This window comes from Terrapene carolina, unplaced genomic scaffold, assembly GCF_002925995.2.
Source record: "Terrapene carolina triunguis isolate 2854851 unplaced genomic scaffold, T_m_triunguis-2.0 Scaffold613, whole genome shotgun sequence".
Lineage (NCBI taxonomy): Eukaryota > Metazoa > Chordata > Testudines > Emydidae > Terrapene > Terrapene triunguis.
Genome location: NW_020664964.1, coordinates 539,163 through 565,110, shown reverse-complemented (window position 1 = coordinate 565,110; position 25,948 = coordinate 539,163). Strand labels below are relative to the sequence as shown.

General features: G+C 42.5%; 1 protein-coding gene across 1 annotated transcript in view; it reads right to left on the bottom strand.

Moving 5' to 3' along the window:
• The window catches only part of LOC112107756 (dynein heavy chain 5, axonemal-like), a 273,895-nt gene that overhangs the window by 175,145 nt on the left and 72,802 nt on the right, over positions 1–25,948 (bottom strand). The window contains exons 30-41 of the mRNA XM_026659242.1: positions 25,318–25,454; positions 17,593–17,755; positions 12,355–12,466; positions 11,901–12,029; positions 10,168–10,367; positions 9,921–10,074; positions 7,475–7,741; positions 7,124–7,252; positions 6,498–6,713; positions 3,907–4,053; positions 2,310–2,482; positions 1,884–2,062 (exon numbers count right to left, since the gene is read on the bottom strand). Coding sequence (XP_026515027.1) covers positions 1,884–2,062; positions 2,310–2,482; positions 3,907–4,053; positions 6,498–6,713; positions 7,124–7,252; positions 7,475–7,741; positions 9,921–10,074; positions 10,168–10,367; positions 11,901–12,029; positions 12,355–12,466; positions 17,593–17,755; positions 25,318–25,454 — 2,006 coding nt within the window. The remainder of the gene's footprint in view (positions 1–1,883; positions 2,063–2,309; positions 2,483–3,906; positions 4,054–6,497; positions 6,714–7,123; positions 7,253–7,474; positions 7,742–9,920; positions 10,075–10,167; positions 10,368–11,900; positions 12,030–12,354; positions 12,467–17,592; positions 17,756–25,317; positions 25,455–25,948) is intronic.

The window sequence follows — 25,948 nt, the reverse complement described above, 5'->3', positions numbered from 1 at the left end:
ATTCACACATACAGAATTGGAAGAGACTGTCCAGGAAGGAATAAGGCAGAAAGGGATCTAGGGGTTATAGTGGACCACAAGCTAAATATGAGTCAACAGTGTGATGCTGTTGCAAAAAAAGCAAACATGATTCTGGGATGCATTAACAAGTGTGTTGTGAGCAAGACACGAGAAGTCATTCTTCCGCTCTACTCTGCGCTGGTTAGGCATCAACTGGAGTATTGTGTCTAGTTCTGGGCACCGCATTTCAAGAAAGATGTGGAGAAATTGGAGAGGGTCCAGAGAAGAGCAACAAGAATGATTAAAGGTCTTGAAAACATGACCTATGAAGGAAGGCTGAAAGAATTGGGTTTGTTTAGTTTGGAAAAGAGAAGACTGAGAGGGGACATGATAGCAGTTTTCAGGTATCTAAAAGGGTGTCATAAAGAGGAGGGAGAAAACTTGTTCACCTTAGCCTCTAAGGATAGAACAAGAAGCAATGGGCTTAAACTGCAGCAAGGGAGGTTTAGGTTGGACATTAGGAAAAAGTTCCTAACTGTCAGGGTGGTTAAACACTGGAATAAACTGCCTAGGGAGGTTGTGGACAGGGCCGGCTCCAGGCACCAGCCGACCAAGCACGTGCTTGGGGTGGCACCTTGTAAGGGGCGGCCAATCTTGGGGTGGCGGGGGGCGCTCGGGGTTTTTTTTGTTTTTTGTTTGTTTTGTTTTGGCGGGACGGTGCTCGTGGGGGGTTGTTTCAGCGGGGCGGCACGGCGCTTGGGGGCGGTGTTTCGGCGGGCCGGGGCAGCGTGGCGCTCAGGGGGGGTTGTTACGGCGGGGCGGCGCTCGGGGGGGGTTGTTACGGTGGGGTGGCGCTCTTTTTTTTTGCTTGGGGCGGCAAAAATGTTAGAGCCAGCCCTGGTTGTGGAATCTCCATCTCTGGAGATATTTAAGAGTAGGTTAGATAAATGTCTATCCGGGATGGTCTAGACAGTATTTGGTCCTGCCATGAGGGCAGGGGACTGGACTCGATTACCTCTCGAGGTCCCTTCCAGAACTAGTATCTATGAATCTATGAAACAGGAAAGGATGGAAGGGGATGGAAGATAAAACAGAACACAGTCCCTTCAGAAATGAATTATTTCTGGCATCAGCTGTCATCAAATAGAAAATGGAGAAACAAATACATCATAGCAGATGTGGGAAAACTCACTCATGAACTGTTCTAATTTATAGGAGTCTCTTTGACAGGGCAGTCTAGCATTACTGTTTTGTACTGCCTTGCAAGAGATCCAAATGAGATTGTTCGTGCCAGTCTATCAGCATTGGGGTGTGCAGTGTAGGGGAGTGGGATGGGGAAGGTTAGGGTTCCTGGAGAACACCACTTGAGTGCATAATAAATTTCTATGGCTCAACAGGCACTGAAACAATGCTAAATGTGGAGGCACATGGCCTGATTCTACTCTTACTTATTACGGCAATGTCACTACATTGACTGGAGTGGAATTACCCTGATTTACACCAGTGTGACTGCAATGAGAATCAGGCTCATAGACCAGATTGCAGACTAGGTGACTTTCAGTGCATCCACCAGTTGCCACTGAGACCCAATTCAAAGTCTGTGGATGGAACTGTTTAAAGCATAGAGCTCTCCAAGCAGTAATAAAAGAAGGGCAATGAGGAGAGTAGTACGGCTCTCTTACTTGTATCCCCAATTATTTATTTTTTCATCAAGCTAATTTTAAGCAGGCTGCGTCTGCACTTCTTCATTCTTCTGCTGGCTGTAAACAAAGCTCACTAGCCATAGGTCATTCTATTGTTTCAGTCTCAGTCACAAAAGCATTCCACACAGAAACGCATTTTTCTTTTAATGGCTAAAATGAATAAACAGAACAGTGTCTTACCTTTATAAATACGACCTAGGCCTCTGTAGTCCATTTGGTCTGAACAATTAAAGACAACGACGTATTTTCCCAGACATTTGCCCATGTCTTTAGTTGTCTCTGTTTTCCCAGTACCTGCGGGTCCTGCTGGAGCACCACCCATACTCATTCCCAAAGCCTGAGCCAATGTGATGTAACATCTGGAGAGAGATTGAAAAACAGCATTAATTTTTCTTCACTGTTATCCGCCCAATGTATAGGAACTAAGTGTAGTAACTGTTATATAAATCTGAGGGTGGGAAAGGAAAGGGATGTTCTTCCTTTGGTAACTCCCGTTAGTGTTAATAGTAATTGGTGCCTATCAGGGGACAAATCCTGCTTTTCCTTTATGTTGATGACAGTAGGATTTTGCCCCCAAAGTGGATACTATACTCCTAGTGTGATTACCTGTCAGTTAAAGGAGTTATAACGAGTCTGTCTGTACAGCCTAAGTATTCATTGCAGTAGCTGAACTCCACATCAGTGATTTGGATGATGCATTTGTCCACATCTTCAATAAAGTAAAATCTGGATTGTTTTTGCCATTCAAAGTCAGAGGGAGATTTAATATTCATACGGACCTGTAACAAAAGCACAAAACCATTAGTGTAGATGTGATATACTGTAATAAAAATATGAGAGGAGGAAGTGACATATCTTAAAGTGCCCGCTTTCCATTTCCATCAACAGGTCAGAAAAAACACAATAGGATTACCCAATTTCCAAAGGGTTAATATACAGCAGACTTCAGTAATACTTGACATTAAATTAACCAATATGAAATACACATTCAAAAATACTCATAAAAATTAATGAAAAATGATGGGGACAGGAAAAAGCCACAGGCATCATACAGAACTTGGCAGTTTGACTTCTAGCTATCAATATTAGTTCTTTATACTTTTCTATCCTTATTTAGAAACTCATTTAGTATTTCTCTCTGCACACTATATAAATCATTTAAACAATACACATCCCCCTGAATTACTGCTCTCAATATGCAGGACGTTTCCTTCAACTTTTTTTTTTTTTTTTGCTTCCAGTTTCTTAATCATTGTCTCATGCTTTCATATTATCTACCATAGGGAAGAGTTTGATGCATTTAAAATTTTAAAAATAAACCAGTAAATCAATTTAAGTTATTGTTTACTCCCCTTCTCAAAATACATGAAACCCAGCTTCTTTAATCTTGCAGAAGCCCTTGCCTCAAATCAGGAAGAGGAGGCAGGGGCTGGAAATAACAACGCTCAATCTAAAGCTAAAAGGGAACGTATTTTTTAAAAACTCCAATGATGTAAAGTCTTAAATTTTGAATCACAGGTTAAGGTCAACAGTGCTTTCCCCTTAGCAAAGACAGTTCTTGTATGCTGAAAATCAGTAATAATTTTAAAAAGGAAAAACCACAGTCTATGAGTCTGACCCTGCAAACTGATCCACATGCATGCACCCTTCCACCTGTGTGGAGTCCTGTCGACTTCAATGGAATTCCACAAGGGAGTAAAGATCTGTGTGTGTGGCTCTATTTGCAAGATTGGACTCTAAAGTTGTATGTTGTGAAGCTGTGACCCCACTGAAGTCAATGGCAAAACTATCACTGCAGTGGGTCCAAAAATTCACGCTATGTTTTTAAGGCCCCAGTCCTGCAATTTGTTTCAGGTGGTTGGATTGCTGCCCCTGGAGGAAGCAACAAGTGAGATCAATAGGGAGCCATCAGGATGTTGCAGTCTGCCCATATGCAACTACTTGCAGGATCGGAACCTACATTTTTCTTAGTGAATATGTTAATGTTCTCACCCACAAATAATTCAACACTGCAAACAAATAAGATACTTGTAATGTAAATCTTTTAAGATGCAGTTAGAAAAGACAAGTCCAGATAGCATGCAACTGCATGACAGTACTAGCAGCAGAGTTAAACAAAGTGAAGAAATGTGAGATTTGCTTTTAGATTTCAAATATGTAAAAAATGTTTTTCAATTAGAGAGCTCTTAAATAAAAACCTCACCAAATCATCAAAGATATCCTTCTGATGTACATGAATAGTGATTAAAGTCTCATATTTTGTGCGCTCCATCCTTGTCAGATTACGTGTTGTCATGTCAATCAAATCATTTAAAAGGTCCAGAAACTTCTGATTTGTTGTCTGCATGACCTTTCCCACACAGCGAGAGAACAGAGTTATATTAATACAAACACCCTTTGCTCTTTCAAGCTCTAGAGGATGAACAGTTGCAGACATTTACAAATATATATCTCCTGTTTTAGTTACATTTTGCTCCAGCTTCACTTTGTATTAACTAGGGCTGCAATCCTGAATCAAGATCTACTAGAGCATACTCCCTGAGCCCCTGTGGACTTCCAGTGACTTTAGTGGATACATGGGCTGAGGGGGCAGATTCCATTGTAGATACATGGGCTGAGGGGGCAGATTCCATTGCAGGACAGTGGCCTAATATAGTACACCGACCTCACCTTTACCTAGTAGGGTGCTTGTATTGTGTCCTCTTCAAAAGCAATGAAGCCATCAGACTTCAGCCTTTGGGTACTAAACTATACACATCAGCCAACCAATATGTTCACTTTTGGGAAACGTGAAGCTGGGATTCTGACTCTGTCCCTAGAACCACGGTAACTTTCAGAGGAGAAAACTGGTGTAAGGGACAGTTTAAATGTGCCTGAAGTAACACTTTATTTCTGCTACAAGAGACTGTGGAATAAAATCCTGACTTCTTACATCTATAACAGGGGCTCCGATCCTGCAGTTGCGGTGATAAGCTGAACCCCTGTCAATAACTCCAAATGGGATTCTGTGCAGGCCCAGGGGTGATGGAGTAGTTTGTAGCACGTAGGCCACAGCGAGTGCTTTGAACACATGAAGGGATGATCAGATTGGGTTTTGTGGGTTTTTTGAGGATATTTGCAAACCCAGACCTATTCCATATGCGGAGGAAAACTACAAATAAATGTTTTTTTAAAGGAGGAAACAAAAACAAAACCAACAAGAAATTTTGTTTGCCAATGAAGTTTGATTCTAGTTAAATGAGCTCCAATGGAACAAAAACTGGGTCCATGCCCTTTTTGGCTTTGTATGATGTAGAAAAATGGGGGTTTAAAGTATTTTCCCCCTAATCTGGAGTCTTGTCTAGGTTAATTTTAGTCAGTAACATCACAGTGTAGTATGCTGTTTTCTTTAGCATTTGCCTATGTTTCTTTTCATGGTAGGACAGTGTTACTAGTTCTTAGCTTGGTCCTACTGCACATGTTCCTTAAACTGCTGTATTAGCAATCTTGGGCTATGTCTACACTGGCAATTGAACGACAAAACTTTTGCCTTTCAGAGGTGTTAAACACCGCTCCCGCGAAAGACAAAAGTTTTGCCACAACAAATGCCAGCTAACCCCACTCATTGGGGGTGGAAGTTTTTTGTCGGCAGGAGAACCAACAAACAGCAGCTACACTGCACGACTTTTAATGGCATGGCTGTGGTGACACAGCCATGTCACTAAAAGCTGTGGAGTGTAGACAAAGCCTTGAGCACTCCTCTGAGTTGCCTTCTCACATGCCTCTATCTAAGTTCCAGAGGAGAGGCACTTATCAAAAACATCTACGGTGCTGGAAGCATCTTTCCTGGGCATAAGGTGGAACCAATCCCCCACCAAACTAGCTCCCATGCTCTCCCTTACCCCAAAAGAGGGGGAGGATGCTGGCACCATCCCCTAAAGCAGCTACATGCACAGGAGAGACACTGCTATTCCCCCATACTGGTGGCTCTCACATCCCCCAAACCAGTTTGGGGATTATAGTAGATGATGACACTCCCTTGACCCTAAACTGCCCATTGTTCCCTCCCAAAGCTCGTAGCCACTGACAAGAATGTGGGGGGGGGGGGGACACAACATTAGAAACTGTTTTAAAGTTAGTTTTAAAGCAAGTGAGGATTGACCTTCTATCCCTTCCTGTCATACTCCTTTCCTCACTAGTTCACAGCATCAGAGGTTCTGAGCAGTGCCTCTCCATCAGAGCTAATATGGACCGTGGATGGAAGCAGGTGGTGCACAAACCCCATAAGCTAGACCAGGGGTTCTCAAACTGGGGGTCGGGACCCCTCAGGGGGTTGCGAGGTTATTACATGGGGGGTTGTGAGCTGTCAGCCACCACCCCAAACCACGCTTTGCCTCCCGCATTTATAATGGCGTTAAATATATTTAAAAGTGTTTTTAATTGATAAGGGGGAGTCGCACTCAGAGGCTTGCTGTGTCACCAGTACAAAAGTTTGAGAACCACTGAGCTAGACCCTCAGCTTATGTAAATCAGTGTCTTGCCATTAAGATACGCTGATTTACCCCAGCTGGGGATTGGTCTCATGTTACCAGTTGTCAGGGCAGATAGCGCAGTAGTGCAAAGAGCTCGCACAAAGGGTGCTAACACTGTGGGCTAGTATCACCACCCTACGTATCAATATGGAGGAATTTACGGGTCATTCCAGTTGCTTCCTTTTTATTTAGTCATTTCTACCTTTTTTTTTTTAAACTTGCGCAGTGTGCACTGATCTAAACAATGCTTTTAATTAACCCCCGAGGATTTGCTAAGTACAACCTTTTTGTCTGTTTTGGCATTGTTTAGCGCATCCTCTGCATCTCTGGTCCAAATCATTTGAATTCCCAGAAGACCTATTTGTGCAGGAAACATTGTCTGAAAGTCATACAGCTTAAATCCTGAATCACTAATGGCTATAGATGCCTGTCTAATGATGGAGTGGATTGTTTTCTTAATCCCATTCAGCAGCTGTCCTAGCCAGAATTCCACATTACCCTGGAAGACAAAAAAAAAGCACTTTTAAAGTAAACTGCTCCAACCCTGCAAAAACTCCACAGAAGACATTTCCTCCCCAGGGCTGATGTTCCCATTTCCCACTTTTCTATTCTCTCATCCTCACAGTTGTGCCTGATCTCTTCTTCCAGATGCAGAGTGATGGATTTAGCAACTTCAGTGGTACGGGGGAGACAACTAGAAGGGTTGCTACAGAATAATACAAAGCCCTTCCATCCTCCCTCTGGAGCAAAAGCACTTTGCCCCTGTAATGGGCAGCGGAAGGGTCTCTACTTCAGATTCTCAAATGGAAGCATGCTGTGGTACTACTGCACGGAAGTGCGCCAGCCCTTTATAACACAGATTTGCTTTAAAGTATTGAATGAAAAAAGCATAATATATTCTTCTATTACCTGAGCTAGAACAGGTTCAATAATATCGACTTGTTCTCCTTCTTGAGATTCAAATAATAAAATCTGGTCATAGTTCTTTTCGTGAAATCCCACTCGGTTAACATTGTCGAACAGACTCAGTAAATGTGCCTAGAACAAACAAACACCTGATCAGCCAAATAAGACCCATAAAATGATCTACAATGTTATTTTTAAACTGCATCAAAACTTGCAAGTTTAGAAGGCTAAATGGATCTTTCCACAAATAAATAAACTTAGATCAACTCAGTAACAAAAGGAAATCATTTATCACCCATTCCACTCAGTTATTAATACTGACTATGAAGGAGGTTATTGCTACATAATTTATACCTGAATAGTGTGTGAATCTGATGCCTGGCCAAGGATCTCCAGAAGTGCAGGATCAGATACAAAGAAAAATCTGGGAAATACTAATCGTTTCTTTTCCAAATACCCAGTTAATGATTTCTGACATATTTCCAGTTGTTCCAGCAAATGTGGTAGTAGCTGTGCCAAAGTCTCGTCTCCAACACAGCACTGTACTATGTTTGATGTCTCATGAGCTCTCTGCATAATCTTCTGCCAAGATTTATCAATGTTCTGAAACCTTTTGGCTTCCTGAAACACATTACAAATGCATTAGCTATTCCTGCTGCTTCCCCAAATGCTGAAAAATAAAAATATCCTGTAAGTGAGTCTGATTCTATTAATCAGTATGTCCTTTGGATGGTCAACATTATGCATAGTCTATTGGGGGATATCAAGAACAATTGGCCCATGCTGCCTGCCTCCATTGTCCACTTATTATATTTTCAAACAAGTACCACTGTGCTTTCTCCCATGCTGTCTCTCACACTTGGGAGCACTCCTCGTAAATATCTGTCAAGCTACCTCATTATCTTCCTTCAAATTCCCCCTTAAAACTTTCCTTTGTTGTGATGCCCAGAAAAAACTCTACAGTTAGGCTGCTGGTGCTGAGACCACAGCCTATCAAGCTGACCCGCACTGTCTCATTGTTTCCCTGGACTCCTCATTGGTATCCATCTGTTGACTCTTGTCTTATTCTAGGATTGTAAGCTTTGTGGGGCAGGAACCAACTTATTTGGTCTGTGTTTGTACAGTGTCTAGCATAACGGGGTCTTTGTCTGTGACTTCTAGGTTCTACAATAATAAATATAATAAATAAATAATAATAATCAGACAAGGTAATAGTTTAATATTCACTTTGCGGCTCGTGTCTGTTGAAGAGTATAGTGTGTGAATGTTTTTAGAGTGCCTTTGTAACACTGGTAGAGCCACAGAAATGCATCAGGTTGATGAGGAAGCAGTGCCTTTTGTCTTATGTCACCTGGTATTAGGCAGCGCTAAAGTGGCTATACAATAGGACTTCAATCAATCTCTCAGCAGAAAAGTCAAATAGTACCCTCCTCTAAAAATGACAAAACATTACTGACACTACGACTCTGTTTCCATTTACATCATTGCTTTTTCACACAGGCCACTCCTGAAAACAATTTTTCACTTTCTGTTCCAATGTTAAACAATTATTTGAGTAAGATTCAAGGGATGATCTGGACAATTCTTAGTCCTGCCATGAGTGCAGGGAATGGGACTAGATGACCTCTCGAGGGCCCTTCCAGTCCTACAATTCCATGGCCCATCCACAACGTGTTGTAAGTGAATGAAGCTGAATTTTCAAATCCTCAAAAGGAAAGAAAAGAACTATTTTTCTGAGCTTTATTGTGTTTTTTTTTTTAAATTATTATTCTTATTGCACAATGGGAATAACGTTCCTGCAGTATACTTACAATAAGTGGCTTCTGCAATTATCAAATTCATAAGCATTGCTGTGATGTTTAGTCATCTGCAAAAACCGCTTATTACCTCCATTATGAAAGTTATCCTATCAATATACTGTAGGACCTAAGAGGCAATTTATTATAATCTTAATTAACAACTAAGAAGGCTTTAGCTAGTCACAGAACAAAATGTTCTGGGTTATGGAAAATGGAAACTGTAGATATTTAATTATAATGTCCTTGGCCTGAAATAAATGCAATAGTGTAGAATATTTTTGTTTTTATTAAATTACATATTTCTGACATCTTTAAGCAGCAGGTGATCCTACATACCACGTGCCAAATTCTGACTGGCTGACACACATGTAAACCTGCCAGCAGCAGCAGGAGCATGCAATGGAAGTCTATTACTCTGATTCTGCCTCACCCAGAAAATCAGAGAGAGAGACCAGTCCTTAGGTTCTCGACAACTGACATCACAGAAAGGCATAACAGGGTACGGCCTGGTGAAAAGTGAGCAAGATCCACATATGTATATACATATACGTGGCTGCCCAGGCCTAGCAATGTCCCTATGCACAGCCCCCTGCAAAAGTTATTCCAACTCTTAACAGTATAGAATGCATAAATGAGGTGTATAAGGGCTAGTGTCGGGCAGAATAAGGGATTGCATTATCACAGCATTAGCCAGAATTTCTCTCTCCACCAATATGTGCTATAATATCTGAATAATACAAAGTGAATTGAGGTAAGCATTTCAGCCTTAACTTTAAAGTGTCTTGCTCTTGTAGGTTTGATTCAGGCCCTAAGAGTCCAACCCTGCAGACCTCACTCTGGAAAAGCTCCCTCTGAAGTTATCTGTGGGTAATTTTTCCTGAGTAAAGTATAGTATAATTAGACTTCCTCAGTATAGACTAACTTCTTTTTTTTAAAAGGTACTGTGGTTTGGCTAACCTCTATGGTGTGCCTTCATATATTGCTATTGTAAATCAACAGACCTGAGGCAGCTGTTTTGCAATGTCTCCACCAACAAAAACAGCTTCAAGATAAATCCAGAGGTTTTGTACAGTAATCCAATTTTCAATTATTTCTGTGGTATTGGCCAATTTCTGGACCCACTGTTGGATCGTGGGCTTGAATGGTGCATTGTACCTGTTATATGAACATGAGTAAAAAAAAAAGATTATGATATTTTATTGGTACTTATTATATTTATACAATATATTCTTTTGTTAATTTTTGTACCTGTTGCTCATGAGGGATCCCAAAATCATGAGACTATCCTCCATCAGAGCTATCTTCTCGGAAGTATCTGAGCCTTTCAGAAGCAATTCTCCTCTGGTTTTGAACTGGCCAAATGTAAAGACATGAGTACTCCACTCATTGATGACATGTTTCAATTTTGCTTCAATATCCTTTTCTTTAACAGCACTGATGCAGATATCCTAAGTAATATCAAGTTACTGTGTTTTATTACACTGAGGGTAATGTAATATCTACTTATCAAAACAACTTAAAACTCATGGGCCAAATTCAGAGTTCAAAGGGAATTGAACATGCTCAGAATAATAAATTAAAATAGATCAAAATGACTATATTGCAAGACTGGAATATGCTTCACCTGTTCTATGGGCCAAATTTTGTTGTCAGTTACACTTAGCTAGTCATATTTCAGTGACGTCATTGGACTTTTAGAAGTGCAACTGAAGGCAGAATTTGTATCTGTACATGAACTACCTCTCCATTCTGTGCTGGGGATGGGGGGGGAATGTGCATTACTGATGTGAAATTAACCAGTAAATCTTAGAAAGAGGGGAGAGTCTGTCTCCTCATGAGCCCCTCCATGTGAAAACTGTGTCTCTTGGGCTTGGCAGAAGCTCGAGGACATGGCTCCCTGAAGGAGGGTAGAGCTGTTCTGCTAGATCTTCTAGAAGAAAACCTTGTGACAGCTTACAGCAACATTACATTCATATCTGCAGCTTCTGTTGCCCCTTGCAGGCACCAGTGGCAGCACAGTCACTAAAATGCCCAGGGTGTCAGAGGGGAGTGGGACAGACACTCTGTGTGGATCACCCAAGATCCACCAAATTGGGCTACCAATCATCACAGATTCCAGGAAGCCCCATGACTGCAGAGTGATGTCCCTGATCCTTCCACAAGGCTAAATAATCCTGCCTCCTGTAGAAAGCATCCGTACAGAGTGTTTGACTTAGTTTTTCACCTTCCATGTAGAATAAGACAATTTAGTCCATAGTGTTTAAAGGGCTAATCTCTTGGCTGACAAGCTCACAATATAATTTAAGTTAAAATGTTTTTTTTCTCCTTTTTGCCATCCTTCTGCTCTTGCAAAAGTTATCAGGCCTTGTAAATCTAACATATTTGCTGGGTGACCAGGCCCAATAAACACAGAGGCAATAGATTTGTACTGGGTGCACATCACAAAAGACTACTTGTTTGCCAGCCTCTTCTGGTCCTGTGAAATAGTGGATTTCTTGCTCTTCTTTAATATTCTCCCAAACCACCCTCAATATATTAATCTAAGACCCGATCCTGCAAAGTGCCAAGCACCCTCCACTCTCTCAGAGTTCAGTGGGAGTGGAGGTTGCTCAGCACCTCACAGGATCAAGCCTATAATGACCGATTTCTTTTACTCCTGTATGACGCTAGAGGCAAACAAAATTACAATAAGTAGCATCTAAAACCAGAGTGCAAATTAGCCTTACAAACAATAAGAAGAAAGAATTCTTTAGAAGTGTTAGCTTTATACCATCCAACCACTTTTATACTGCTCCAAGATCAAAGGCAGTGAGCTAACCATTTCAGCTACAACCAGCTGCCAAATTCCATTCTCCAAAGGAACCAAACAAGCAAAGTCAAATTTGTTTGCACTATTAAGCTATATACGAATGGAGGACTCTGAAAGTGCAGAATCCCAGATCAGAAAGCTAGCCTTTAAATGCCAACAGAAGTGTGTGTACCTCAATATCTTCCTTGTATTTTAACAATGAGGCATCCATTATGTTCTTCAGAGAGAAACTTTCAGAGACAACATCAAACTTATGGCCGGTTACTTGTGCAATTCTTTCCCAGTGTCTTGGCATCATTGCCTAGAAAAGTTCACAGGCATTAGAGTACAATAACATTTAAAAAGCAGTATTATTTTTAGGGGGGAAATTATTATGCACTTTTCCACTGAAACAGTTCAATACTGGGAAATGTCTCAATCTTCATTCCATTAAAAGAATTACCATTCATCTAATCAAGCTGTGAAGTATTTTGTTTTTAGTTGCCTGTAACTAATCCTAATCAGATGTTACCATGCATACAGTTGCTTTGATCTTTTAAAAATGAAAGGTTGAAAGCATCTTATACACATAACATTATTTTGATCATCAACTTAATCTTATCTTTAAAGTACCATATTGAACTAACTTTGTTTGCCATCATTTCAAGCAAAGGACAACTCTCAGCAAAATCATCAATCTTCTTTTTTAGGTCGTGAAAAGCTTGCCATTCCTTCAGAGCCTTAGGCAATTTACGAATTCTAAAAAGAGAATGGAATATCAGATTTGACATACCCATCATTCATCTTCTTTTATAACTGTTATCATCATCTCACCTTTCAATTTGTGGACAAAAGGATTGTAAATAAAACACCTGACTGCCACAGAGTGAAAACATCCCATAATATACTGAAAAAACCTTATGGAATTAAGATAAGCTTTACTGGTTAAGTTAAACCTCACTGAATTAGAGTTAACACCTTTGCGGTACATTGTATTCAAAATGAAATTGTGTATGTGCTACTTTGGAATAGCAAGGGGGGGATGAACTTCCTTAGTGATCAGCCTTTCCAGTCCCTCTAGAGAGGTGCAGATATACTAGTTCAAACTGGATACTCCAGAGGTCAACAGACAAAGAAAAGACTTCTGGATAAAAAGCTTTTACCTTCTTCCTGATCTCACAAATTGATAAGACCCCTGGTCCGTGGAGGACCCCAATCCTTAGGAGGGGATTGGAAGGACTTGGCTTACTGAAGCTTCATAAGACTGTGGGCTCATTCTGAGATGAAGCTCTGACAAATGTGTGATCACAAAGAAACCCTTAGGACAGGGTGATGCCTAGTAAGCTTATTAGCATGCGTGTAGGTTCTTTTATTGTTTTTTATGTTTTCTCTGCAATTTTTTTTACCTTAAAAATAAAGTAGCCTTGCTTTGAAAGACCTGTGTGATAACTTATGTGTGTAGCAGTTACACTGTTATCCATCTCCGAAGAGAAAGTAAGCAGTTGGGCAGACTGTCTGTGCTGGGAATTACACAGTGAAGGCAGGCAACTGTCCAGCCTGGAAATAACCTGGTCAGAAGGGAGACGGATGTATGTCTCCACTCAAGAGAGGCCACAGTTGGGGAGCTGGAGCACTGAGGGGAAATAGAGGTGCAGTTGCCCTGAACTGAGAAATTGACTTAGATATGAAAAAAATTTAAGGGAATGAAAAACTACTTGAAAATTGTTTCTCTTCCTCCCTCCTCAAAATGTAGGCCCCTATCCTGCAAAGATTTTAGCATGTATCTGTAGCTTTATACATTTGAATAGTCCATTGACTTCAAGGAGGTTACTCACATGTGTAAAGTATGCAAGTGTTAAAGTCTTTGCAGGATCATGGCCTTAATTATTAATTTGCAAATAGACCTATTTTTGCAAACATGCACAAAAGAGATCAGTTTTTCCAAGCAAAATGAGACCTCACGTTAGAGGGCAAGCTGACAGGTTTTTGAGCAGAAAAACAGTCCAGTTTCAGTCCAAATGATTTTGCATCATTATTTTACAGGGTGCCCAACACAGTGATATTTGGACATGCTTTGCATGACTTAAAGCTGGATCACTTAACTTTTCCATATTAAAGGTGTTTGCAGTGTAGCTGTAGGTGTGTTGGGCCCAAGATATTAGAGACACCAGGTGGGTGAGGTCGTATCTTTTATTGGACCAACTTCTGTTGGTGAAAGAGACATGCTTTTGAGCTTACACAGAGCTCTTCTTCAGGTCTGGGAAAGGTACTCACATAAAAAAAAGCAGATTCATCACTCAACTTCAAAGCGAGTACAGACAGAGCCCTGCCCGAATTGGCCAAGTGCCCCAGATGTCATATTCACTGGAAGCCTGAGCAAAGACATGCTTTCCTCAGGTTATGTTTTCAGAGATTTAAGATGAGAGAGAGGGCCAGATTCTAGTCTGAATTGTATCTACTTAAATCCTGAATAACACCAGTGACTTCAGTTAAATTATTCTGGAGTTACACTGATGTAACTGAGATCACAATCTGTCCCAGACTGTTGATAAAGCAGTGAGATATAAGCAGAGGACAGGAGCTGCCGAAGAACAGGCTCTTACACCTACAGTAGTGATCTCAGGCATGATTCTTCTTTGATCAACATAACATAACATAACATAACATACATAAGAACATAAGAATGGCTGTACCGGGTCAGACCAAAGGTCCATCTAGCCCAGTATCCTGTCTACCGACAGTGGCCAATGCCAGGTGCCCCAGAGGGAGTGGACCTAACAGGCAATGATCAAGTGATCTCTCTCCTGCCATCCATCTCCATCCTCTGACAAACAGAGGCTAGGGACATCATTCCTTACCCATCCTGGCTAATAGCCATTAATGGACTTAACCACCATGAATTTATCCAGTTCTCTTTTAAACGCTGTTATAGTCCTAGCCTTCACAACCTCCTCAGGTAAGGAGTTCCACAAGTTGACTGTGCACTGTGTGAAGAAGAACTTCCTTGTATTTGTTTTAAACTTGCTGCCTCCTCAGTGGGAGAAGGATCAGGCCTATTGTGTAAAGGGATTAAGAAAAGACTGGTACAGAGGAGTGGACGAAGACTGAAGGGGACCAGAAAGAGACAAGACTATGATATTTTTTTCCACTAGATGATCGAGACAAAAGTCCTTCTGTTTTGAGCAACACTTTCATTAGCTTTTCAGATGCCCTGTGTATAATTTGGTTATGCTATACATTTTATAATCCTATAAACAGCAAAACACTATGGGCCTGTGATGGGGCAGCTGCCCCTCACTGGCTGGCAAAGGGTTAATAGCAGCCCTTGGAGTGGCTGCACAGAACCCAGCCAATCAGAGGAAGGCTTGAAAGCAGCCTATCAGGGCCAGGCTGGGCCCTATAAGAAGGCTGCAGGGCAGAGAGGAGCTGACTCTCTCCCTGGAGGGCAAAGGGAGAAGAACTGGCTCTTAGAGAAGCACCTAAGACAGAGCAGCGCTGGTCAGGGTCAGCAGAGGCTGGGAGAGCTCTAGGCTGACCATTGCCAGACTGGGGCCCTAACACAAAGGGGCAGAAAAGGTTCTGGGGCTACAGGGAAGTGGCCCAGAGAAGTAGGCAGTAGAGGAGAGTTGGAGGAGGGCAATAAGTGGCTGCCGCTAGAGGGTCCCTGGGTTGGGGCCCAGAGTAGTGGGCAGACCTGGGTCCCCCCTTTCCTCCCCACTTGCCAGTGATGAGAGTGCCTAAGCTAGACTGCAGTGTGCCCTTGGAGGAAGGGGCTAGACTGAGGACTGCAGTGAGCCACTTAAGCGAGTGATAGAACCAGAAGCTGCTGGTCCCCTGGAAGCAGGGGAGAGCCAGGGAGCGGGGACAGACAGAGGGCAGTGTCTAGAAGTGGACACCGCAGTCTGGGAGTGACATGGGTCTGACTGTGAGGATGGTGGAAACTGAAAAAGTAATGGAGGGCGAGACACCATTAGCGAAGGCGCGCCGCTGAAAGAGCTAATTCCCTAACCAACCAGCAGGAGGCGCCGCTGTGGTGAGTCCAACCCCATTACCGGGCCATAATCCCAGCTGTGACGGATGGGGGAACAGAATATCTGAAGCCTGTACATAGGGTCCGCACACTTGCCTGTCATAGAGCTCAGTTCTTTGACAACTCTGCCCATATCACTGTACACCAGGATTTTGAGTTAGGGCAGGAATGGGTCAAAGGAGAAGCAGGATCAAATCCAGTGGATCTGCCAGTAGCTGTATTCACCACCCATTGCTCCACATACTGCAGAGGAGTGGTAGGGGTTATTGCAGTCTTACAGATTCAGTTGTGGCCACTCCCTCGATGAAATCTTGGACCTACTGATGTCAACGGCAAAATCTCCATTGACTTCGGTGGGGTCAGGATTTCACTTCATGGCTCTACTGTGTTCCATGGACTGTGGGAAATGTTTCTCCTCTGAGCCCTCACAAAGAATCCCTATGAACCAAGCCTGGCTACTCAAGCTTGACAGAGGGGGAAGGCTTTGGTTCCTATAAAAGAAAATAAGAAAACTGAGGGTATAGAAATTGATAGTCACTTGACAGAATTCTGCCTAAAAAGCTCAAAGATTTAGGTTGCAAATGAAGGACCCAATTATAGAATGATAGAATCTTAGAACTGGAAGGGACCTTGGGAGGTCATCTAGTCCAGTCCCTCCTACTCATGGTAGAACTAAGTATTATCTAGACCATCCCTGACAGGTGTTTGTCTAACCTGCTCTTAAAAATCTCAAATGATGGAGATTCCACAACCTCCCTGAGCAATTTATTCCGGTGCTTAACCACCCTAACAATTAGGAAATTTTTCCTAATGTCCAGCCTAAATCTCCCTTGCTGCAATTTAAGCCCATTGCTTCTTGGCCTATCCTCAGAAGTTAAGGAGAACAACTTACTTCCCTCCTCTTCGTAACAACCTTTTATGTACTTGAAAACTGTTATGTCCCCTCTCAGTCTTAAACAAACCCAATTTTTTCAATCTTCCCTCATAGATCATGTTTTCTAGACCTTTAATCATTTTTGTTTCTCTTCTCTGGATGTTCTCCAATTTGTCCACATCTATCCTGAAATGTGGCGCCCAGATCCCTTTCCGCACTGCTCCTTCCTAGGCAGTCATTTCCCATTTTGTATGATCGTTCCTTCCCAAGTGGAGTACTTTGCATTTGTCCTTATTGAATTTCATCTTATTTACTGCAGACCATTTCTCCAGTTTGTCCAGATCATTTGAATTTTAATCCTATCCTCCAAAGCACTTGCAACCCCTCCCAGCTGGGTATCATCCACAAACATTATAAGTGTACTCTCTATGCCATTATCTAAATCATTGGTGAAGATATTGAACAGAACCAAACCCAGAATTGATCCCTGCAGGACCCCACTCAATATGCCCTTCCAACTTAACTATTAACCACAGATAACAGTTTTCCAACCAGTAATGCACCCACCTTATAGTAGCTCCATCTAGGTTGTATTTCCCTAATTTGTTTATGAAAAAGTCATGTGAGACAGTATCAAAATCAAGATATATCACATCTACCACTTCTCCCCATCCACAAGGCTTGTTACCCTGTCAAAGAAAGCTATCAGGTTGGTTTGACAGGATTTGTTCTTGACAAATCCATGCTGATTGTTACTTATCACCTTATTGCGTTCAATGTATTTATATTCATGCAGCAGCTGTGTTGATTTTTTTCTACCTCATTCTGTCTGAAATTTCTGTCTCTTGGATATCAGATAAGGCCAAAGTTGGAAATATATAAGCATGCTGAAAAAATTCCCTGAAGGATCAGCTCTCATGAATTAATGAAAGATGGCAGAGAAGAATTTTGATGCATTTCAACTTATACTAAACCATTTACCTGTTTTGAAAATCCAGAAGTTCACTGTTAATTTTTTCAATGTCCAAGTCACTCCAAAATATTTCATAGTATCCACTGATATTAGCATTAACCGAATTGTAAAGACCATAAAGTTTCTGAAGCAGTGTAAGCTCCCGTTTTATTTTTTGTAGTTCTGGATATTCTGTTCCAAATTTTAAAAGAAGCAAAGTGTGATTATCTATTAGATTCAAACTATTTAAGAAAAATATAATCTGTGCCTTTTTAAAATGAAGTTTTAATAAACATAAAGAGTCAGGTTTTGACACCATTATTCACACTGAGTAGTGAATATTCCTCAAATAGTCACAAAAACAGTCCCATTGAGCAAGAGTGTAAGAATCTGGCCCACAGTAATTACTCAGTTTCCAGCCAGTGTATGACCACTTCTTTATATCATAAACCTAACCATATTATGGAGACACAACTCATGACTTTGTACTTAAATTTGTGTTGAAGAAGGCAGCTAAAGTGGAGACTTAGTCTACCAATTTCATAGGAAAACTAAAATATTTTCTTCCCAAATTTGCACCAGTTACTAGAGAGGTACAGATTTAATAACATTTAAAATGATCCTATAAAATATGTTAAAAGTTAGAAGCATTTAGAAAGGACCCCGTTTTTTAAAAATTTCACTCATTTTATTGCAGTGCTTTGGGAATCCCGAGCTAAATATATTGTTAAAATTTAGAAATGTCAAACTTGCCATTTGCGGGCCCATTTCTTTCTTTCTTTCTTTTTTTTTAGGCAAAGTTACAATAAAATGTAAGCATACGTCATTGCTACGATTGTGACGGAGATCACAGAAGTCACAGAATCCATGACTTCCACTGATCTCCGTGACATTTTCTGCCGTGGGGCTGGAACTCCCAGCCAGCCCCGCCCACGCAGCTGCCCAGCAGCGGCCAGTGGCGGGGGGACTCCCCCCAGCTGCCCAACCGCGGCCAGCGGCGGGATCCCGGAGATCCCACTGCAGTGGGGGACCCAGGAGCCGCAGCAGCAGTGGGTGCTGAACCCGACTCTCCCTTTTGTCAGGGATATTTTTAGTGAAAGTCAGAGACAGATCACAGGCTTCTGTGAATTTTTGTTAATTGCTTGTGACCTGTCCATGACTTTTACTAAATATATAAGTGACAAACTTAGCATTATTCATTGTACATTATACTCAGGATCAGGTTAATAGTTAAAGAACCTGACTAAAGATTCTGACTTGCTCCATGGAGAGCCCTTCTCCTCTGAGTTTGCTTAAAAAAAAAAAAAGGGGGTGACCAAATTTCTGAACACCTATGAGGTTGCTCTATCTTGAATTTTAACAACATTTGAGGAGTTGACCCAGGAGCAAGCTGGAACAAATGGTTTAAATTCTAAGATATACACAATTTTGATTGGTTTCAGAGGAAACTACAATCCATTGGTGATCTTCCAGAAAACACCATCCTGGCCACTATGGATGTAGAAGCCCTCTACACCAACATTCCACACAAAGATGGACTACAAGCTGTCTGGAACAGTATCCCTGATAATGTCACAGCTAACCTGGTGGCTGAACTTTGTGACTTTGTCCTCACCCACAACTATTTCACATTTGGGGACAATATATACCTTCAAGTCAGCGGCACTGCTATGGGTACCTGCATGGCCCCACAGTATGCCAACATTTTTATGGCTGACTTAGAACAACGCTTCCTTAGCTCTCGTCCCCTAACGCCCCTACTCTATTTGCGCTACATTGATGACATCTTCATCATCTGGACCCATGGAAAGGAAGCCCTTGAGGAATTCTGCCATGATTTCAATAATTTCCATCCCACCATTAACCTCAGCCTAGATCAATCCACACAAGCGGTCCATTTCCTGGACACTACTGTGCTAATAAGCGATGGTCACATAAATACCACCCTATACCGGAAACCTACTGACCGCTATACTTACCTACATGCCTCTAGCTTCCATCCAGGACACACCACAAGATCCATTGTCCACAGCCAAGCTCTAAGATACAACCGCATTTGCTCCAATCCCTCAGACAGAGACAAGCACCTACAAGATCTCTATCAAGCATTCTTAAAACTACAATACCCACCTGCTGAAGTGAAAAAACAGATTGACAGAGCCAGACGAGTACCCAGAAGTCACCTCCTACAAGACAGGCCCAACAAAGAAAATAACAGAATACCACTAGCCGTCACCTTCAGCTCCCAACTAAAACCTCTCCAGCGCATCATCAAAGATCTACAACCTATCCTGAAAGATGATCCCTCACTCTCACAGATCTTGGGAGACAGACCTGTCCTCACTTACAGACAACCCCCCTACCTGAAGCAAATACTCACCAGCAACCACACATCATTGAACAAAAACACTGACCCAGGAACCTATCCTTGCAACAAAGCCCGATGCCAACTCTGTCCACATATCTATTCAAGTGACATCATCATAGGACCTAATCACATCAGCCATACCATCAGGGGCTCGTTCACCTGCACATCTACCAATGTGATATATGCCATCATGTGCCAGCAATGCCCCTCTGCCATGTACATTGGCCAAACTGGACAGTTTCTATGCAAAAGAATTAATGGACACAAATCTGACATCAGGAATCATAATACTCAAAAACCAGTGGGAGAACATTTTAACCTGTCTGGTCATTCAATGACAGACCTGCGGGTGGCTATTTTACAACAGAAAAGCTTCAAAAACAGACTCCAACGAGAAACTGCTGAACTCGAATTGATATGCAAATTAGACACAATCAATTTAGGTTTGAATAAAGACTGAGAATGGCTGAGCCATTACAAACATTGAATCTATCTCCCCATGTAAGTACTCTCACACTTCTTATCAACTTGTCTGTACTGGGCTATCTTGATTATCACTTCAAAAGGTTTTTTTCTTTTTCTTTCTCTTACTTAATTGGCCTCTCAGAGTTGGTAAGACAACTCCCACCTGTTCATGCTCTCTGTATGTGTGTGTATATATAGCTCCTCAATATATGTTCCATTCTATGCATCTGAAGAAGTGGGATGTAGCCCACGAAAGCTTATGCTCAAATAAATTTGTTAGTCTCTAAGGTGCCACAAGTACTCCTGTTCTTTTTACAATTTTGATTGAAAACAATGTTGATAATAAACAACCTAGATGAAAAGATGGGCAAGGGATTAGGACAAAGAAATGGGTCTGGATGAGTGGGTCTCTGTATGGGAAAGAGGATAAACATCTTGAATTAGTGTAGCTCATAATGAAAATGTTTATAAATTACTGTCTAGATGGCATCATGGGTGGCAGGTTTGTATAATTTTTGGTGGTGGATCCGTCCCATCCATAGGATGGACTGGGGCAACCACCCCGGGTCCCGCGCTTTGGGTGGGCCCCACATTTCAGGAGGATGCGGGGTCCAGGGTGCCTGGCACCGACAGCAGCGAGCAATCCTGCTCTGCCCCACCTCTTCCCACCCCGCCCCCACTCCACCTCTTTCCCGAAGCCCCTGCCCCTGAGCAATGCCGGGAGCCGGCGAGGTGGAGCGGAGTGGGCTGGGGCCAGGTCACTCACTGCTGCCAGCGCTAGGCCCCCCGCTAACTCCCCAGGCCGCCCTGGAACCCGTGACCCCCTGAAGCACAAGGCAGGGGTAGGCACCACCATGTGCGACGAACACTTGACAAAATTACCGGACTTAGTGACGGACATTGGGGGCAGGGGGTATTATGTCATTCAATCATTCAACCCATAACATAGCACACATTTTGCCACACTGAAAAAAACCCCAGTAACCCAGCTAATAATAACAACAATAATAATAATAAATTCAACTCATATAATTAATGAAAAATGTGTGTATACTGCATATGAGATTATATGAGAAATGAAAATGAGCTTGCTTTGGGATTTTACAAGGCACTTATATCATTTAAACACATTTGGTACCTTGAGTAATGATAACACTTCTTGCAAATCACATAAATAGGGAACCCACAGTCCCCTTCCCTCACCCCATTGCAAAGGCACAGGGGTTATTGCTGACTGCCCTAGGGCTGCAGAAAACCCTATGGGCAAAACATATGAAAAGAAGGATCAATTTATACAGAGGGCTGAAGGGGACTCCCAATAGTGCATTAATTAACACTTAATAAATACATCAAAATTAAATACATTACAGAGGTAAGAACCTGTAATGACAGCCTTTACTTCATGAGAAGCTCCAGAGAAAGACGACGCAGAGGGAGTAATGGTAGGGGTAATCCTAGGGAGACCAAAGGGGCTGGTAGAGGGAGCAGACAGAGAACAAGGGTAGAGGCAGAGTCACTGCAGGGTTGACCCAGTCTTCTGCCTCTTCCCTGTGGGTGGAAACACTGATCACTATCACTATAGGAGGGAACAATAGAATGGAATGCCCAGAAGAATGAATGACTTGAGGACAATTTCCTGAAGGGACCAGTACCCTTGCACAGCTTTTCTAGCTCCGACATTTACATTTCTACACAGGGTGGTTTGGCCCACAGAAATAAAAATCTACACATCTTCCATGGACCAATGGAAGAAACCAGGTACAATTCAAGTGACTTTTAAAATTGCCTATGAAACCGAGTTAACAAAATAAATGAGCTTATGAACAACCAGAAAATATGCTTCTCAAGTGAAAAAACTATAAATGGACTTCTTTGCAAAGAAATTGTAAGTTTTCTTACAGGAAAAGCCACAAACTGTCTGGAAAGGAAGAGAAGATTGAATTACTTCCTCAGTGAAATTAAATATCCAGAGAATTGCTGTGCCTGTGGTGATGATGATGACTGGAGCTTGCTCACCTGTGGCTCCCCCTCCCCGTGCTGTGGAGGCACAGCTGGGCAGGTCTGCATCTGCAAGCAGGCACCCTGCTTCCGGTGCAGCTCCCATTGGCCTTGCTGGCCAATAGGCTGGGAGCCTCCCGGCCAATGGGCTGGTGGGAGGGGAGGAAAGCAAAGGGGGAGATTGTAGGAAGCTCTGAAGCAGGGGAGGCAGTGGGGGAGGGGAGTTGTCTGGCACAAAGGGGGAGCTCTCTGGAAAGGGGTGACAGTGGCACAGGGGTCGTTGGGGGTCTCTCGGGGGGGGCAGAGGGTTGTGTGGGTCTCTGTGGGGCTGGGGGAGTGATGGACGGAGCCAGCCGCAGCCCAGGTCTGCTCTGCGGGGGGTGGGGGGACTGCTATAGTCCCCTCAGGAAGTCCCCTCTGAACTGTGTATTTTATGCCAGCCCCAGGGTGCCCATCACTGCTCCTTTCCCCCGCCCCCAGCTCCATCTGTCTGTCCCCACAATCCCCAGCTGTGTCTGTGTCTCTCTGACAGTGACAGACTCCTGGGGCTCTCTCTGCCTGCGGCTCCCTCCCCCTCCCTGCTGCTGTGGAGGCGTGGCCAGGCAGCTCTGGCATCGGACCCTGCAGCTCCCATTGCCCGGGGTTCCCGGCCAATGGGCTGGGAGCTGGGTCGGCGCTGGGGCCTCTCCGCAGCACGCAGCAACTCCGGGGATGGGGGGACTGCTCCCGAGATGAGAGCGCCCCACGTTGCCGACCTATGGCGCGGGGCCCCACAAAGCACAGGGCCTGGGGCCCAAACATTGATGGAGGCGGGCCCACCTTCATGAATATTGATGGAGCATGGGCACCACGGGCCCATATAACTTGCTGCCTCTGGATGGCATTGGACTTCATTGAGATCCATCACATTTTTGCTACTAGGGAGGCGCTCTGTTGGAAGCTTGCAGGGAAAGGTGGGAGGAAATTATTTAAAAGATTCATCTTATGACAAAATGCCAGCTTCCTAGAGATCCCTTGACCAGCTTACGTAATGCCCCAGTAAAGGATCTACATTTTAAACAAATTAATTTATTATTTATTGTTAGCAGCTAGACTTTGTATTGCACATTATTAGAAAAATATGGCCACCTCCTCCTATGGAATTGTGGCATAGTAAAATATGGACTGTCCTTGTAATGGAAAAGCTTTCACACCACGAAGCACCAAAAAGAGGATAGGTATGTATACATATTTCTGATGTCTCACAGGGCGAGCACTAAATTTAATATTATAAAATAAGGTGTTTATTGCATTTTTGTCATAACTTTAATTTAAACCAAAGCATTTGTTGGGGAAGGCACTTTACTCTAGACAAGGAACATATTTTACTACAATGAAGCTGACACTGAAAGCATTTACCAGTATCACTATCAGGATTTACAGGGCCCAGGATAAGGTGTCAACGTCCCCAATGTGGTCCAGAGCCTTGCTGGACCCCATCTCCCAGAGAAGCTATCCATGATGTAATTTTCTGTAGCCCATCCCTTCCTGTCAGAGAGCTCACTGTCCCTTATTTCTAACCCTATCCCCGGTTGTTTTTAATTACCCTGCCCTCATCAACCCTGCCAGCCCGTAGGCCTACACACACACAGCTTAGTACTCCTATTCAACCATGCCCACTCACACAGGGACCGCAGAGACCTTAGTACCCACACTCAATTCAACTAATTTTTATTTCAATTCATTAATACTGTATTGATAAGACAATCTACTCTAAAAGTGTCACCAAAGCGTAACAGAGACAGAAGCTCAGGTTTCTGTCAGAGGTAGGCAGACTCCATCCAAGATGCCAATCTTCAATAAGCGTGCACACTCTCTCCTGGGTGCAGTCACTATGGGTATGTCTACACTGCAATTCAACACCCAGGACTGGCCTGTGTCAGCTGACTCAGGTTCTCGGGGCTTGAGCTAAGGGGTTGTTCAGTTGCTATGTAGATGTTTGGGCTCAGGCCAGAGCCCATGCTCTGGGACCACGCAGACATGCCCAATCATCTACACAGCAATTAAACAGCCAGTAACCTAAGCCCGAGTCAGCTGACACAGGCCAGCTGCGTTTGTTTAATTGCAGTGCAGACATACCCTTATATTAACAAGAATTTGTCATGTTGCATCTCCTTCAGAGCTCCATTTCTCAAAAAAGCTGTCTTCTTTATGTCAGGTATGGTTAAACTCCATTTCTGCACAGGGTTGTCTAAACCATCTGTGACTGCAAATAAAAGATTCCTTTGAGGATGTTGACCCAGATCTTCAGGTGTATCACAACACCTCTTTGTGCACCTGAGGAAGGTGGGCAAAGGTAGATTAAAGTCACCTTTGCCGTCACTCAGGGCCAGATTTGTAAAGGTATTTAGGCACCTAAAGATGCAGATAGGCACTTAGTGGGATTTCAAAAGCTCCTAGGCACTTTTGAAAACCCCAGTAGGTACCTACTTGCATCATTAGGTGCCTAAATACCTTTACATATGTCACCTCCAGCCTCTGGGCAACAGGGAACCAGTTTGGTATTGGATACAAACTGCTCCAACTGCTATAGTTTTCCTTTGATTTTAGTTCATGTTTTTGAAGCAGAAGTACCTGAGGTCTATTTTGTTGTCATATTGAGGTCCTAAGTGGCCACAGATTTGTTAGAGATGCCTATAATAGAGTTAATTAAAATCCATAACCTTTTAATTTCTCCAGATATTTGTTTAGACCTCCAGATTACAAAAGCAAATGTTGAGATGATATTCCAGTGACAATATCTGATTAGCCCTTTGTACAACTAAGACCCAAACCTTAATGGACAAAGCTGCCAGACAGACAGCAACCACACAAACACTTGGCTAATATTATTTGCCTGACATTCATTTTGTGATGTTTTGAACTCCAACTGTGGCATCATTACCTGTGACAGAAAGACCAAATAATTCTTCCCCACCAGAAAAAGTGATATACTTCCTCCACAGTTCATCAAACTTGGCTTGGAAGATTTGTAATCTATCACTTGCTTCCCAGGGAGGAATGTCTTCCGCACCAGGGCCTCTGCAAAAATCAACATAGTCAAATTCACATATACAGTAATACCAATTGTGCAGGTTTTCCAAAGAGCATCATAGAGGTACTGTTTAAAGAAATGGAAAACTCTCCTAGCCCACATACTATGAAATATTTTTTAAACATAAGGGATTTTTTTCTGATAATTGATGTTTATCACAAAAGATCTGAGAAGAGAGACCAAAAATATAATTGTTTTGACATCAGATGTTAGGTCTTTCCTAAGGGTCTTTCCTACATTTCTGGTGACACAACTCACCCTAACTACCAGCATCTGAAGTTAACATGAACAAAAAGGTCAACAATTTTTTTATTTTGTTTCTATTGCTTTACATTAATTTTTATTTTTGTTTTTAAATATATATTTTAATTAATGTGATTTTCACTTTCACTCTTCATGAAACAAGGGAAAATCACTACACTGATAGCAATCAACCCTCAATGGAGAAGATTACAACAGTTAGTGCCAGAGACAAAATTAA